Here is a 15,808-nt window from a genome sequence, read left to right on the forward strand (position 1 = left end):
TTTGCCATCCTAACATATCTGATTGCTTTTCTCAACCTTGTAATGTGAGGAGCGGGTAATATTTTCCTTATTTTGCAGGTGAGGAAACTAAGGATTGTTCCCATAAAAAGTAGGAGTGTGCTTTTTGCTTCATTCAGCAACATTGTATCACACACATGTAAGCAAATATTTAATTAGAAAGGCAAAACATGACTTCCACTGGGATGCTTAAATAGGAAAATACAGAATCATTTTGACTAGATCTCTGTAAACACAAGGAATTTTACTAAACGTATTTGATTACTGGGCTTCCATTTCAAAACAAAATGGTGACTGATTGGCATCATCAGCCAAATGATTCCAATACTATCCAACCCAGCAGGTCACCTACCAGCTCAGTTTCCTTCCAACATTTAGATTCACTGCAATTTTCGTATTTAGTTACCAGTTGTGGGCCAAATTGCATTATAACTTCCTAGAAGTACTTTTCACTGACTGCACCAGAACGCAAGCAGGGAAGAAAAAGTGGATAGGAAGGTAGCTAATACTGTGATATCACACTGCTCTCCACACTGCTTTGTAGAAATCTTCAGGTCACTGATACCTGTCAGAATATTTCCCTCTGACGTAACTCAAAGTCTTTCAGTTTCACTTCAGCTATTGTCAACTGCTAATTCTGGGAACTCTGTTCTTTCATGCATTCATTTATTCAACAAATTCCTATTGTGTGCCTAGTGGGTGCCACGTGCTGTGCTAAATGTCTAGTGCAGTACTTTTTGTTCATATTCTAGAAACAAGTTATTTTTGCTTTGATTTTCTCTTACTTGGAGAGATACGCTGATAATTTTTTATATCTGCCCATGAGAATATTCCACAATGGTTATGAAATATGGAATCAAATTTCTGTTTCAAAAGTCCTTAAGAGGCTTAATTAAAGAGAAGTTTCTTCGCCTACACAATACTCCCAGGCATCACTCCGGGACACATTCCTTACTCACTGAGAGTCCAGTATTACCAACAAATCACTGAGATGACTTATGGCAGCCTGAGCTATTTTTTCTGGAGTTCTTCCACCTAACTACTGCCCATAGCTGGCTCTGACTAGCTTGTGAGATCACAGACTGAAGCGAGGGCAGAAGGCATTGTTCTCTGGGTAAATAGCTCTCAGAGTACGGCCAATAGGTATAGATGTGGGGTGTGTGTCAATGAATTTCCTCCATCCCTAAAGCCAGAGAAGAGCTCTAGGCACATCATGTCAAAAGTTAGCACGCTCCACATGCGTTCCTTTACCTGCTTCCTAGGGCAAGGTGAATTTTGCTGTATTTTAGAGCCAATGGAATAGGGCGTTGCATTGAATTTCATCACATGGCTGGAAAGCAAACCGGATGAGACCTTTACACAATGGAGTGAGTGTCCATATCCGGCCCTTCAGAAAAATACTGCTTTGTTAAAAAAAGAAGAGACTCAGTTGCTGCTTTTAGGTAGGAGAATACCCTGGTTCTTCAGGAGATAGAAGATCACTTATGTTTTTCATTGGTCAAATAAAGTCTCAAAGCATTTTGATACATTTGAAAAGAAAAAAGAAAAAAAAAATCCCTCCCTGTTTTTTGAGAACAAAATATAAGTGAAAGAATATGAACTGGGCTAAAATTCCACATTTACACATTTCTTTAGCTGAGATACTTCACTAATTCATCATTATAGTTTATTTTAATAGAGCAAGATTATGGACAAAAAGACACTCAGAATATAATTAAAGTTTATACCTAGAGTTTATGTTTGATGAATGGGTCTATTTTTTAAATAATCTGTGAGGGGATAACAATTTGCCATAAACAAACTTTCCCAGATGCTAAGCCACAAAGCTACATCAATACCAACTTGCTACCCAATAACCACTCCTGGAGGAACACAGGGCTTTCCAGGTGATGAGATGCTAACACTGTGCCTTGACACTGCACTGTTGGCAGAGCAGGAAAGAAGGTGACTGTGCTGTGGCCACAATGGTGACCACTCAATGACTGGCAACACAGAAGGAGTCTTTGTTTTTTCATGGTTCCAGAAACACTTTAGACTTTCCCTTAAGTTTCATAATTACCCGCATTTCTTTATCTCAATAAAAGCAGTGTGGTTGACTAGAAAGAGAACTCTATGCTATTGTTCAGTTCCTTAGAGCTACTGATTTCATTAGGCTTTATTTTCCCTATCTATACAATGGAGATAAAGCCACCGACCTTATAGAGGTAATGGGAGAATTTGAAATACCAAGAATGTGTATATGTGTGGGCATTAGAAAAAAGTGTCAGAATGAATAGCAGTTACCAAAGCACTGGGGTTGGAGGGGAGTGCTGGTGGAAATTACAAACTATTTTTTCTTTCTTAAATGTTTATTTTTGAGAGGGAGAATGTGTGCGTGTGTGTGGGTAGGGTGGGGGTAGTGGCAGAGAGAGAGAGGGAGACAGAATCCCAAGCATGCTCCATGCTGTCAGCACAGAGCCCGATGCAGGGCTCAAACCCACAAACTGTGAGATCATGACCTGAGCCAAAATCAAGAGTTGGACACTTAACCAACTGAGTCACCCAGATGCCCCTAATTTTTCTTTTTGTAGGTTTGTATTACTTGATTTGTAGGAAAGAACCAATGTAATACTTTTACCATTTACAAAATCATATAAGTTCAAAAAATCAAATAAAGGAAAAAACATGTAAGGCATCTTACACAGTATCTGGCATATAGTAGATGTTCTGTAAATGGTAGCTATTATCATTACTTCAAAGTCTCAATTCTGAAAGCAAAAATCTAGAGTTCCTGGCACGGCTGAGTGGAAGACTGAAGTCTATTTTCTGTAAATGATAATAGAGAGACAACTTGGCTGCTGCCTTAGGTATTGTTGAAAGATAACTATAGGAATGGATTCATATACATAATTCACTTTTATGCCCACAAGAATCACAGACTGGAAAGAAATAATTTATGTACTGAGCAGTTTCCAGGCAGTGTTTCACACAGTAATGCAGGAAAAATTTGAACTTAACTCAGTACATCATCATGAATGTTGACATGCCCTTGAAGCTGGCTTCTCACACTATCTGTAAACAGAGCCACACGCTCATTCTCTAACTCAACTTCCCTCTTTCTTGAAAGAGATAATCACAAAATACAGTCCTTCTATTTACTTTATATCGACTCTACATAATGCAACTAAGTTTAAACATCTGTTAAATGCCTATGGAGAAAATAATCACTAAGCTTTGTGATATCATATATGATCTAATTGGTCTCTATTAGATTATTAAGCTCCCAGGAGAAAGTTAGTGGTGTTATCCAAAACCAGAATCAAACCCTGAACTAATTTTTTAAAAATCCCTATTGTTAAAGATTCTGCCATCAATGACACATTTGCTATCTGTTCCTTGAGCCTTAAAGTTATAATCATATCATAAAGGTAGAAGACTAATTATTCCTTTCTTGGGTTGAACATCTTTAAGGACTAAGTAGAGGGGAAACAGGCTTTTGCAATTCACTTAAGCCTTAGTTTCATATTTGGGGGTGAGAATGATTATGTTCATATGTAATGTAGATAAAAATGAGGAGGAAAACCTGTGCCCCATCCACACATCAGAGGCAAATCCTATAGACCTCAAGGGAAGGAAAACATAACCCGTTAGCCAAATAATAACTTTGAAGTAGATTTCAAAGTGGAGAGAAAAACTGGGAAACAATTCATACAAGATTTTGCTCCTGGGGAGAAATTCACATTTTCCAGGCTTGCAGAGAGCATGCCAACCAAACACCACTGGGCTAAGCACAACTGATAGGGGACTTCTAGTTCTTACAAATCTATAGATTAAAAAACGACGCGCCCAGTTAGAGAGGAGAAAGGTCCTATAAGGACAACAAGCTGTAAAGTCACACTTCTGGCAAGACTGGATATGCAAACCATCTCCGATAGAGAAATCCTCAGGCAAGCCTTGTCCTTAGCCAAAGAGACTACAAACCAGAACAACACTTTGCTTGGGTTTAGTTTGAAGGACAGGGGGATATTTGGGTCTATCCCGATTTTATTTGAACATGTTTTTACACCCACTGAACCAAACCAGAGCATGACAAAGCTGTGATTACTTTGCTCCCCACAGAAGGTCAAGCATATTTAAATTAGAGACCGGTTTTCTTTATTCACTGTGAATTTTAAGATGCTGGCCAAGATTCTGGTATTGGAATTGGAGGAAGTGTGGCAGGGATTACAGTCTTTGACTGATATGGTGGTAATTTAAAAAGTGGAGGCAAGACAAGCACACCTATTGAAATACTTTACACAGAAGCTGGAAGGATATGAGGGAACTATCAGGAACCAAATGAACCACAGTTTCTTTGTATTTTTAGAATAGTTTATGGCTAAACTGAGTGGGAAGGCGTATTTTATGGGTAACATACTTTTGACTGGCTAGAGAATCAAGCCTAGACCACAGAAGGGAGAACCCAGGCAGCTGGAGCCAGCAAGTCACCTGCCAGTCCTGGCAATTCTCATGGGAATTGCACTTGGGGCTCTAAGAACCTAACAAACACAGCCTCTTCTCTCAGCCCGTGCTGCCTTTGGACCCCAGCCAGAGGGGCCCCCCATTCTGGCCCCTTACCAGCTCTGCCCTCCCCACAGGACCAACGGGGATATCTGCCTACTTCCCACTGCCTCTTTCTAGGCCTTGCTCTGTGTACGCTGAGACTACATTAAGATTAATGTTGACTACTGTTGCCCTAGTCTGTCTTCCGCTGCAGGAACCTCTCTCAGCTACAGCAACTTCTTGGGAAACTTTCATTTTTAAGGGACCATGTTGACTCACCTCCTCTGGATGACGAAATAGGAAAATCCACAATTACTGTGTAGGAATCTGCAGTGGTTCGTATCTACGACATGAGGGTAGCATGGCGGAACGGCAGGCAGGCTGCCGGAGAGACCGACACTACCGGCCGGAACAACAAGCGTTAATCTACCTGCAAAATAAGCCTCTGAGGAGCCTGCTCTGCTCTCCTTAAAGGTGTTGTCAAGCCATTTGGCCATTCTGCCTGCAGCCCCTCCATTGAGCGTTCTACCACAACTGGTAGCTATAATTACCCGCAAAGGCCAAAAATGAGCTTGTAGTTCACAACCTCCACGTGAGATGATCAGGAAGGCTTGATCAAGAATTTTGTGAAACTATTCCAGAGGAAGAATATCTTGATCATGGTGGAATTCTTTCCAAAGTGCCTTCACATGTTTTTAGTGTCAATCTCTAACTTCCGCTGCTATATGCTACTTATTCACAGCAAGCCGGTAGCCGGTTTCTACTGTTTATGATAGGAGACCTGCATCTGCGTTTGAAGACCTTGTCAAAAGGCCCTGTAACTAGGCTGCCAGCCCTTAAGCCTTGATGAAGAATTCCTATTGGCAGCTGAGGATGGCCTAAGGTGGGCTGAGAAAACGAACCATTGCTCAGTAAGCTGTTTACGTGCCTACAACTGGAGCCACCTGTGTCCGCCCAGTATTAATTGCGGTACTAGCTCAAGATAAATGTCTTTATGCAAACTTAAGCGTTTATAAGATCAACTTGCATCTTGAAATAGTTGTTACTGGTTGACTGCCTACCATGTACCAGGTTCTGTGTTAAGATCTTTGCATATATTATCACATTTAAGTTCTCATAAAAACACGTAACAACAGCTAACACTTATTTAATCATCACTGTATGACAGACTGTATAGACAGCTTTGCATACACATCTCAACCCTGATTATACCATTTAATGTGGCTGTTAACTATTATTCTTCTCTAACAAAACAGGAAACTGGGCTATAGTCAGAGTGGGAAACATGAACTTGTCACATAGTAACCGAGACGGCCCTCCAGAGCTTGTGCTTCTAGCCACTTCACAGAGATGCCTCTCTGTCAGATGGTTGGACTGGTTGCCATTACTTTACCATTGGGCATGTAACTTTTCTCAAGGCCACAATGTTAGGAAATGGTAAAGAGCATGATGGGTGCATCTCTCTCAAACCCTGGGCCTGCTTTGCCAGTTCACCAATTGCTTTCCTGTTCTAGACAGTTCTGTTTATATATGTTCTTCAATAGTCTGTATGTAAGGTTTAAAATTTTTAAAGAAATTATAGAGCAGGGGAAAATGAGGGTTTCTGCTACTGTCAATGAAGCAATGGAAACTGAATTATGCAATATTGAGCCTTAAGATGAGCCAGCAAATCATTCCTACCTAAATCAGCTGAGAACCTTCTCCCTAAAGGGAGGCTTGATCCTGGTAGAGCCACAGAACACTTCTTTTGGATTACATACTTTTCTTTATACTGTTCTGTATTTTCTAAATTTTCTACAACGAAAGTGTTACTTTTTAAACTAAATGGTCACAGGTAATGCTGAATACATTCTCATGTTAAACATTCCACACAAAGCCCTTCCCTTAAACTCTCACCTTCCACTCCCCTATTCTAGACCTCCTTTCTAGAGGTAATCATAATTTATAAGTTTGTATGAATTCCTTTGCATGACGGACTGCACTGTCTTATAAAGAAATCACTACCCATACGTCGCTATTGAACACTTGAAATGCCCTAGTTCAAATTGAAATGTACTTGTAAGCATAAAATACACATGAAATTTAAAGACCAAATAGGAAAAAGAGTGTAAAATAACCTCATATAATTTTTACACTGATCACATGTTGAAATGACAGTATTTTAGATGCACTGAGTTAAATAAATCAAAATAAATAAAGTGTAGTATTAAATTAATGTCATGTTTCTTTTGATCTTTTTAAATATAGGTACTAGAAAATGTGGCTTAAATTATATTTCTATTGGCCAGAACTGCTCTGGAGTCTTGATCACTTTTAGTATGTTTACATACTTACATATAGAAATATATAGTTTTTGTATGCATGACTTTCACACTTGGACTAAAAATTTTTTTCTTAAAAGAGTATAATCTTGAAATGCATTGAGCATTAAATTAATTCCTTTTTCCCTTCCTTTCTCTTCCCCACCCTACCCACCACCTCCAACACACATACTTCTTGACAACCAAAAAAGCCTCAGAGTGAAGAAAGCAATAATTATTCTTGACCATACAAATGCTGAAGTGGGAACACCTGAAAACTGGATTAAGTCAACCCAGGCACAGAGTAACAAAAGGGTATCTCCTTTTTGGATAAAAGAAAGTGCTAGTCAACGGAGGAAGGCTTTAGAGTTAGTGGGTCCCAGACAAAAGACATAGGAAATAGCTACATTTGCCAAAAATGACCAGTAGTTACTTTTAAATAACTAGATCCAAATTTGTTATTCTTGTCATCTATTCCTCTCAGATTTTTTTTTCCAGAAAGTGTAGTTCCATTACTTTATGTTGGGTGACTATGTACTACTAACTACTTTTCCATTTGATCAATATTGTCTATAAAGCACCACCTCAGTTCAGCTACTGATAGTTGCTGGAAATAAATGCTGACATATGTGACCACCTCTGACTTGTTGAAGGCTATAAGGTACCCAAAATTTTTGTTTGGTCTAAGCAAATATCTAAAAGTGAATCTAGTTCAGAAGATTCTGCAAGGAAATGACCCCAAACAGGTGTCTGTTCTCCCCCACTTAAAAAATGCCTGCCTGCATACACATAAACAATTTATACACACCACACTGTTCTAAGTGAACTGGGAACACGTTCACATGCAGCATTCTTGCGTTAGGCTGGAAGGGTGTTTACCACGTTTTAGCAAGGCCTTAGCACATGCAACACATTAGCAATTATTACTTGGCCTCAGTGTAGAACCTCCTTGAGGGCAGAGGAGAGAAAAAGAACATTAGGCATGAGCAGAGGTGCTGTGATAACTCATTATTTTCATTCCCATGAGTGCTCCTTGGTGCTCTGTCCCATTTCCGTCCCTCTGGTTACGTGCTACCTTGATAAAGGACAGTAGTTGAATACCTGTTTTCCTTTGCCCCCCTCTTGCTGCCCTGACAAACTTCCCAATGACTAAAATGAGGCCATCCAGGGGAGGAGCTCCAAAATTTTCTTCTAGTTGGTAATTCTGCTTGTCTAACAAATCAAAATTTCCTTGAACAGATTTCATGGGGGCTGCTCCATTTCGATAGGGCATTGGAAAAGCGTTTCTCTCTTTTCTTCCTATTCCTTATCACCTTTTTCCTTCATTCAAGGAAATAGAAAACAAAACAGAAACAAAGACCAGGGCAATACAACAATTGTCAATCTTTTCCAAAGTGCTCTATATATCACTTTAATTAAGGCAACTTTTTGAAACTTAAAAAAAAATCACCCTTAATTAGGATTGACTTCATCTGAGTGGAGAGCATCTGCTGAAGCAGCCCAACCCTGTCCCCCTTGGGTCTTGGCAGCTACAGGTGAGCTGGGCCCCCTTCTCCTTTCCCACACCCCTGCTTAAGAAGTTGCCAGGGAGCTCTCAGGCAGTATCAGCAGGCAGGAAGCAGGGTGGGAGTGAGGGGGGTCTCCACCCATTAGCAGCTGCTTAAGTAGTAGGCAGGGGAACTATTCTACCGAGAACTTCAGGTCAGCAGATACTCCAAGGCAATTTACACCACATGCTACCCAGTTGTGGAATTAAATTAAAATGCTGAGGAAGGACCTGGAATGCCAATCTCCTTTTCTCCCTACCTTGTGCTTGGCACCCAAAAGAATAAAATAAGAACAGTTGGACTTGGGGGTTTTAAGGGAATTATTAGGCAACTGGGAGGAAGTGAAGGCAGCATACACCAAGGGAAGCTGTCTTCATGGAACATCATGTACCAGTGATTAAATGTCAGGACCCATCATTGTCCAAGGGGTGACGTCTATACAGGTTTAGTAACTTGCTCATTCCAATTAACCCAAAAGACAAGCTTGACAGATTATCAGAATCTTTGGGGGAAGGAGGTGGGTGGAGTGGAGAAAGGAGTGAGGTAATTTTAAAAAATGACTTCATAATTTTTTTTAAAAGGCACAAAATTCTCACCTCAGTGATGTTTGCTTCAATCTTTTCCAGTATAATATGAAATAGAAGTTTTGCCAAAAGTAGGGAAAACATTTCCAAATAAGTCACTATAGATTACATTACAAATCTAAAATAAAAACAGGTAAACATGTGTTTGCCCATCAGACTTTAGTATATTTTTGTTAACACTTTCCTTGTGGAAGAAATTTGACTTTTTCTTATGCTACTTCCTTAACAATAATTTGCTACAGCTTTAACAAGTGAGTAAGAGCTGGGCTCATAATTATATATATATACATATACACCCACTATATATAAAACAATTTTTTATGTTCCATCACCAATAGGAAAACATTAAGTGATTACCTCTGTAAATTTGTTCCGATTCGCTTGCAAGCCAACCTTTACTACCTCAAAAGGGTTAACCACGATAGCTTCTGTTAGTCCAGATCCTAATCCAGCAATGGCAAATGTCTATAAAAAATGAAATCAATCAATATTTTAAAACAAGTTATGTGTACTAGGTTAAACATCCTACTCGTTACACTCTGCAGCTGAATGTTATGTTGAGAATGAAGAAACTTACATAAATGCACCATATACCATTACTAAACAGCTTTAGTTCTTGATTAGATGCTGACAATTCATGAAGAAGAAATTACAGAAGCCACAAACCACATCCTAACAATTCAAAATAAAATGTCAAAGCCCCATCAACAACGACTTTTTCCTTAATGAAAAGAAAGATTGTTTTAGTGATTTAAGGTGGATACTAAAACATCTGCACATGTAACAATTAAAAGAGAGTTTGGCCTGTAAAAAGAGAGCTTCATTTTTAAAACAGCTAACTTAAATCCTTATTGAGCATCTAAAAAAATTCAAGGAGCAGAATCAAAAATAAAATGTTTATAAAAAGCTGAGTTTCAGGTGACCAAACACTGCAGCTGAAAACATTTAAATGTATAGCCCTGTTGTTAGAGTCACTATTCTAGATAATTAACAAAAAATTTTTATTCATCCTTTCCCTATTTAAAAAAACAGACAACCGCCCTATTCTTCTAGCCATAGAAGCTGAGGAATAAAAGTTGAGATCAGAAATGGCTAGGTTGTTCTGAAGGCTCAGCTAAAATCTAGAACATCAAAGGATGATGTCAGGTTCTTACTTGCTCTCAATTAAGAATTTCTGCAAGAAATTAAAAAAGAACAACTTTCTAGAATTTTCCTCAAAGTAAAATGCTTAAGGGTTTTTCAGAAAATCTGTATCGAAAATAACCAGAACAGGGGCACCTGGGTGGCTCAGTCCATTGAACATCCGACTTCAGCTCAGGTCATGATCTCACGGCTCTGAGTTCGAGCCCTGCAACTGGCTCTGTGCTGACAGCTCAGAGCCTGGAGCCTGCTTCGGATTCTGTGTCTCCCTCTCTGTCTGCCCCTCCCCCACTCGTGTTTTGTCTCTCTCAAAAATAAAATGTTTAAAAAAATTTTTAAAAAGTTAACCAGAACAATTAACACACACACACACACACACACACACACACACACACACACTCCAGAAAAACAAAATGAAATAAAGCCTCAAATCTCCAAAACAGATGCTGAAAAAAAATCCTTTAGCGCTGAAGCTCTAATTCCAGAAGAGGTAATAGTATATACAACCAAAAGAAGAAAAAAGCCAATGAAGAGCAAAGAACACATAGCTCTTATCAGGGGTTTCTAATTTCTTCAAATAGGAGACCAAAAGAGAAAAGAGACAGGAATAATTCATAACCTTGGAAGAAAAGGCAAGATAGAACAAGGGAGCATCCAGAGCCAGGAGGTCTGAGTTTAGGTCCTGGTCGTGCCACTGATTGGATGTATGACCACAGCTGCCATGTACAGTAGTTTGTGCACAGAAAAAGGGGTGTGTGTGTGTGTGTGTGTGCGCGCGCGCGCGTCTGAAACCCAGCCTGCATCCCACTTGCCAAGCTGGACCTCTGGAGAGGTATCAGTCAGGAGAAAGGGCGCCTTTTCACAACTCACACAAAGGTAACATGTGCTAGTGGCAGCTCTGTGTCTAAATCACTGAACCTTTCTTAAGCCATGGTTTTCTCATCTGTAAAATGGGGACAATGATATCTAATCTCCCTAACTCATAAGGGAATTACGAGGATCAAAACAATGTGTGAAGCCCTTTGTAAAGTGCTATACAAAAGCCATTGTTCCTGTTGCACATAAAAATGAAGAGGAAGAATGGGATAGCATACAGATTCAAGGAGAGAGGGAATAATTAATGTTTTCCTTTCATGCCCCTTCATTACGGTTTTAAACATATTTGTATAGGGTAACAGACCAAATATTTTATTCATTTATCTCAGATTTTCATCACGGAACCCAAAACGTGTGTGTGTGTGACACACACACACACACACACACACACACACACACACACACACAAATACTAGTCCCAAACTCTTCTGACTAGGAAAGCTAAAATCCAGATGTTCAGGTTTTTATTACTTACTATATGCAACCTTCCAAGTAATTCACTTTTTTCCTCTTCTATAAAACTCAGCTACATTTGCTGTCAGGACTAGTGTTCAGCAGTCCCTTGTCAAAAGAATTGATCAGCTATCAGCAGATCATGTTACTTAGATTATTCCAGAGACCAGCGGTAATAGTTGGGTTCCCAGCCCCCTAGGCTTTTCATGTGAGAGAACCAGGGGACATTTAAGGGCTGTTTAAGTGTCTAGCTATATCAAAAAGAAGCTGGAATAAATGAGTTCAAGGAAAGAGAAAAACTGCCTACAGTTTGCATGCATTCAGTTATAGTAGCTCGAGTGGCCAAATGCTTTTCTGTTTTAATTCTCAAGAGTGGAGAGAACTGCCGTCCCTCACATGGTACCAATGTTCGACACTGGAACAGCCAGCTGGCCCTCTGGAGACCACATTTTATTGTCTTTTGCTAGGAAGTTTTTAATCCTCTCTTTACCAAGATGTTTTCAAAGTTCAGAGTGACATTAAGAGACGACAGCAAGGCATTAAAAAAAATCTTAGCTAATATTAGGACTCATTCTGCCACTTCCTCCATTCAAGGTTACTTCACAGCCAACTTGTCTAGGCAGGAGGCTGGACAAGAAGTCTCCTAACAGGATCCTTCCTAGAAAAGAGGCATGTATGGTTTTAAAAATAACAGATACTTCTTCTTGGACAGTTTATTTGGCAGAGTAAATATTCTGAAGTGAACCTTTACAAGTTAAGTAACTGAAAAGTTGAAGCTCAGAACACTGCCTCTCTGGTTGAGTTTTGAGGTACATTTGAGAAGATAAACTGGGGGACTTTTCCAGGGGCTGGAAGGTACACTGTCAGTTAGAGGACCAATGCATATGTTGTTTTGCTTTGTTTTCCAGATTTGGTGGGAGAAAAAGATAGTGCATTTTCTCTCTCTTGGGCTCTTGTTGCACACATACTTGTAAAACCCATTTGGTCGATATAATCTGTCTTGTGAAAAGCAGCAAAGTCACCAAGAAGGAGAGGAGTGGCATGGAGAAATGTTCAAATCACCAAATGATTTTCTTGTAATAGCTGAGATGTGTCACTGTTTTTTTTTAAGTTTATTTATTTATTTTGAGAGAGAAAGAGAGAGTGGGGGTGGGTTGGGCAGAGAGAGAATCCCAAGCAGGCTCCATGCTGTCAGCACAGCCCAACTTGGGGCTTGATCCCACGAACCATGAGATCATGACCTGAGTTGAAACAGAGTCGGAGGCTTAATCGACTGAGCCACCCAGGCACCCCAACTGAGATGTGTCATTGTAACATCACTGTTCTTAACTACAAAAGGCCCTTCTGCATCTGACTACAGGGTGACTTGAAGTCCTATATTTATTTACTACAGCTTGAGCAAAAGCTGGAAAAGTGACCTGTTAGGAAATGTTTTAGGCATACTGACTTTTGCACAAATAGATACGTTCAGTATGTAGGTAAACATATGCATGTTTTGGCTTTAACAGAATCTTTGACAAATGTACTCTTTATTTTATATTCTTGACCATATCTCATATGAGTCCTTCCACACATATCATTGTTGCCATAAATTCATCACCGGGAACTATAAAATAGCCAAATTGTGAGTTATTAGGAAGATGGCTTTCAACAAGTAGCTGAACATTGAATAACTCGAATTCATATTTTAGTAGCTAGGCTTGGGGAATCAAAAGGGTTTTTGTTTCCAGATTTTCCTTTATGAAATAACTCACACACTTAAGTATAATAAATACTCTCACTTACCAATGCTGGTGACAGTGACACATATCCTAGCAATTTCTTGTACTGCTCGAAGGTGAAAAACTGTGAAATAAAACCAAACCCAGAGATTTATAACAATTTCCTGCAACAAACCCTTTAATTGACTCAAATTTCTTTAGTCAATCATTATATTAACCAGCATTTTAGAAAATGATAAACCATCGAACATAGTTTTTAATCTGGTCTCGGGTAGTTACTATTGAATCTTACTTTACCATTGGCATTTTCAAATGCAACTATAATAACCTACAGAAGAGCTGATGGAATCCTTTATAGCAGTAAATGAAGCATACAGCTTCCATTTACCATGACCATTTTCAGTTTCCCCAGACATCAATAGACTTCTTTTTTATGGCAGTGATTCAAAATTATAGGCATAGAGACCTGAAATCTCTGGTCTCCTATGTTTTCTCTCTGAACTGCTTTCCCAGTGAATGCCCAATTTTCTAGCCCACTTGTAAAAGACATCCACTTCTCATCTTTAACTTGAATTTATATTGCTGTGTATCTCTCTTGTTTCATGGAATGTCTAAACACTCACTGATGACGAAGACGGCATGGTAAAACAGAGAAAGACCTAATGAGGTCAGCTTGTCCATCCTGACTTAAAGCAAGACTGTCTTCAACGTGAATAAAGAAAGAGCGCTGTTTATTCCTTCCTTTAAAATTTGATGATGATGAATATTTTGTATATTCCTTCATTAGGTAACATGTAATAGAATTTTCTCTGCAAATAAATTTCTATGGAGGCAAATCTAATCAGACTTCATACAATGTTCCCCAATACATTTCTCTCCTCTCTTTCTATACTCTGCATTTTGGGCAACGACTCTGCTTGATCATGATGTTTTGCTCCTGGGTGCTCTTTTAGGTAGCTGCCTATATCACTGATAGGGCACAATCTTAGGTCCTGCTAGGGTCTGATTTTTAAGACCCCAGAAATGGCATGGTCTCAAGTGTCTTCTACTCTATACTTTATAATCCAATAAAATGGGGGAAGGAAAAAAAGTGCAATTGAGGGTTAAATAATACTCTGTTGTTAGAAGGAGGTAGTTCCATGTAGACATGGCTCTATGAGTTGTTGGGTAGACCTAAAATCATTTTATCACTGGGTAGATTTTGATCCTTTTAAAGACTCAGGAATGACTTTTGTGTCATGCTTCTATAGCTCAACTATGGATGTAGACTTTTGGAAGGAAAAGTTATTGTCTTAGGCTTTAAAGATAAGTTTTTTCCTTCATTTTTTAATGGTCATTATCATCACTATTCTTTGACAGTCACCTTGCTGGGGTTTGAGGGGAGCAGTCCTGGGACTGAAACCTGCCTATGCTACTTAGCTGTGAAAGCATGGGCAAGTCACCTGACCTTTCTTGCCTTGGAGAACACAAAACTTACCTTCTAGAGTATTCCTTAAATAATAGAATTTAAGCGGCGCCTGGGTGGTGCAGTTGGTTAAGCATCTGACTCTTGATCTTGACTCAGGTCATGATCTCGCGGTTTGTGAGTTCAGAGCCTGCTTGGGATTCTGTCTCTCCTGCTGTTTGCCCCTCCCCCACTTGTTCTCTCTCTCTCTCTCTCTCTCTCTCTCTTTCAAAATAAATAAATAAAATTAAAAAAAAAATAACAGAATTTAAGTAAGGTTTTATGACATGCCTGACATGAAGAGGACTTTCAGAATATCCTAGTTTTTATTCTCTTTCTTTACTTTGACTAATAAAGAAGCCACAGATCCTTAGTATCCTTAGTTATTTGTATCACCTATGATAGCCAGCTGTGGTCCAGAAAACATGCTAAGGCCTTTGCATGTGCTACTGCATCGAACCCATACAAACCCATCAGGCAACAGGGTATAGTAAAACTATGATTCTCATTTTGTAGATACATGTCCTGCAGCTAGTGAGTGGAAGGACTGACACTCCCCTCCATAACTGCAAAGTCTGTGTATACTCTCAACCACAATACGTGCTCACTCATCGCTGAGCCGTGATTGTTGACAGTTTGGGATTCTCTGCCCTTGAGTTTTCTTGCTGTTGAGGTCTTGTCTTCCCTGACCCTAGAAGTCCCTCAATGCAGAAGATTTCAAACTTTTCTGACCACAATCTAGGTAAAAAGTATTTATGTAACACTAACACACATACACGCACACACACACACACACACACACACACGCACATGCACGTGCATGCATGAATGCAGTATACACTTATATTAACTGAAACAAAATATTGCTCTAAAACAATGTTTACCCCTTCACTATGTGTAATGCACTATGTTTCTATTCTGTTTCATGAAAAAAAATTCTGGTCATGACCCATTAAATCTAGTAACCCACTAAGTTGATTTTAGGACTCATGTGTCATGGCCCACATTTGAAAACACTGAACATTGGGTTCAAGGAAGTTCTGGGATGGATGGACCTCACAAGAGGCCTCACTACCTGGTTCCCTTCCGCTGTGAGGAGGCGGTTTTGATTTTTGTCTTCCTTCCTTCCTTCCTTCCTTCCTCTCTTTCTCTTTCTTTCTTTCTTTCTTTCTTTCTTTCTTTCTTTCTTCTCTTTGTCTTTCTT

At 39.4% G+C, this 15,808-nt stretch overlaps 1 protein-coding gene across 2 annotated transcripts in view; it reads right to left on the minus strand.

The window, feature by feature from the left end:
- SLC25A21 (solute carrier family 25 member 21) overlaps positions 1–15,808 on the minus strand; it is a 444,650-nt gene that overhangs the window by 37,750 nt on the left and 391,092 nt on the right. For both annotated transcript variants that reach the window (XR_004343804.1, XM_032593700.1), the window contains exons 5-6: positions 13,225–13,284; positions 9,328–9,435 (exon numbers count right to left, since the gene is read on the minus strand). Coding sequence is in view for 1 of the 2 variants with exons in the window: in XM_032593700.1 (XP_032449591.1) it covers positions 9,328–9,435; positions 13,225–13,284 (168 nt within the window). In the remaining variant the exon portion in view is untranslated. The remainder of the gene's footprint in view (positions 1–9,327; positions 9,436–13,224; positions 13,285–15,808) is intronic.

This window comes from Lynx canadensis, chromosome B3, assembly GCF_007474595.2.
Source record: "Lynx canadensis isolate LIC74 chromosome B3, mLynCan4.pri.v2, whole genome shotgun sequence".
Lineage (NCBI taxonomy): Eukaryota > Metazoa > Chordata > Mammalia > Carnivora > Felidae > Lynx > Lynx canadensis.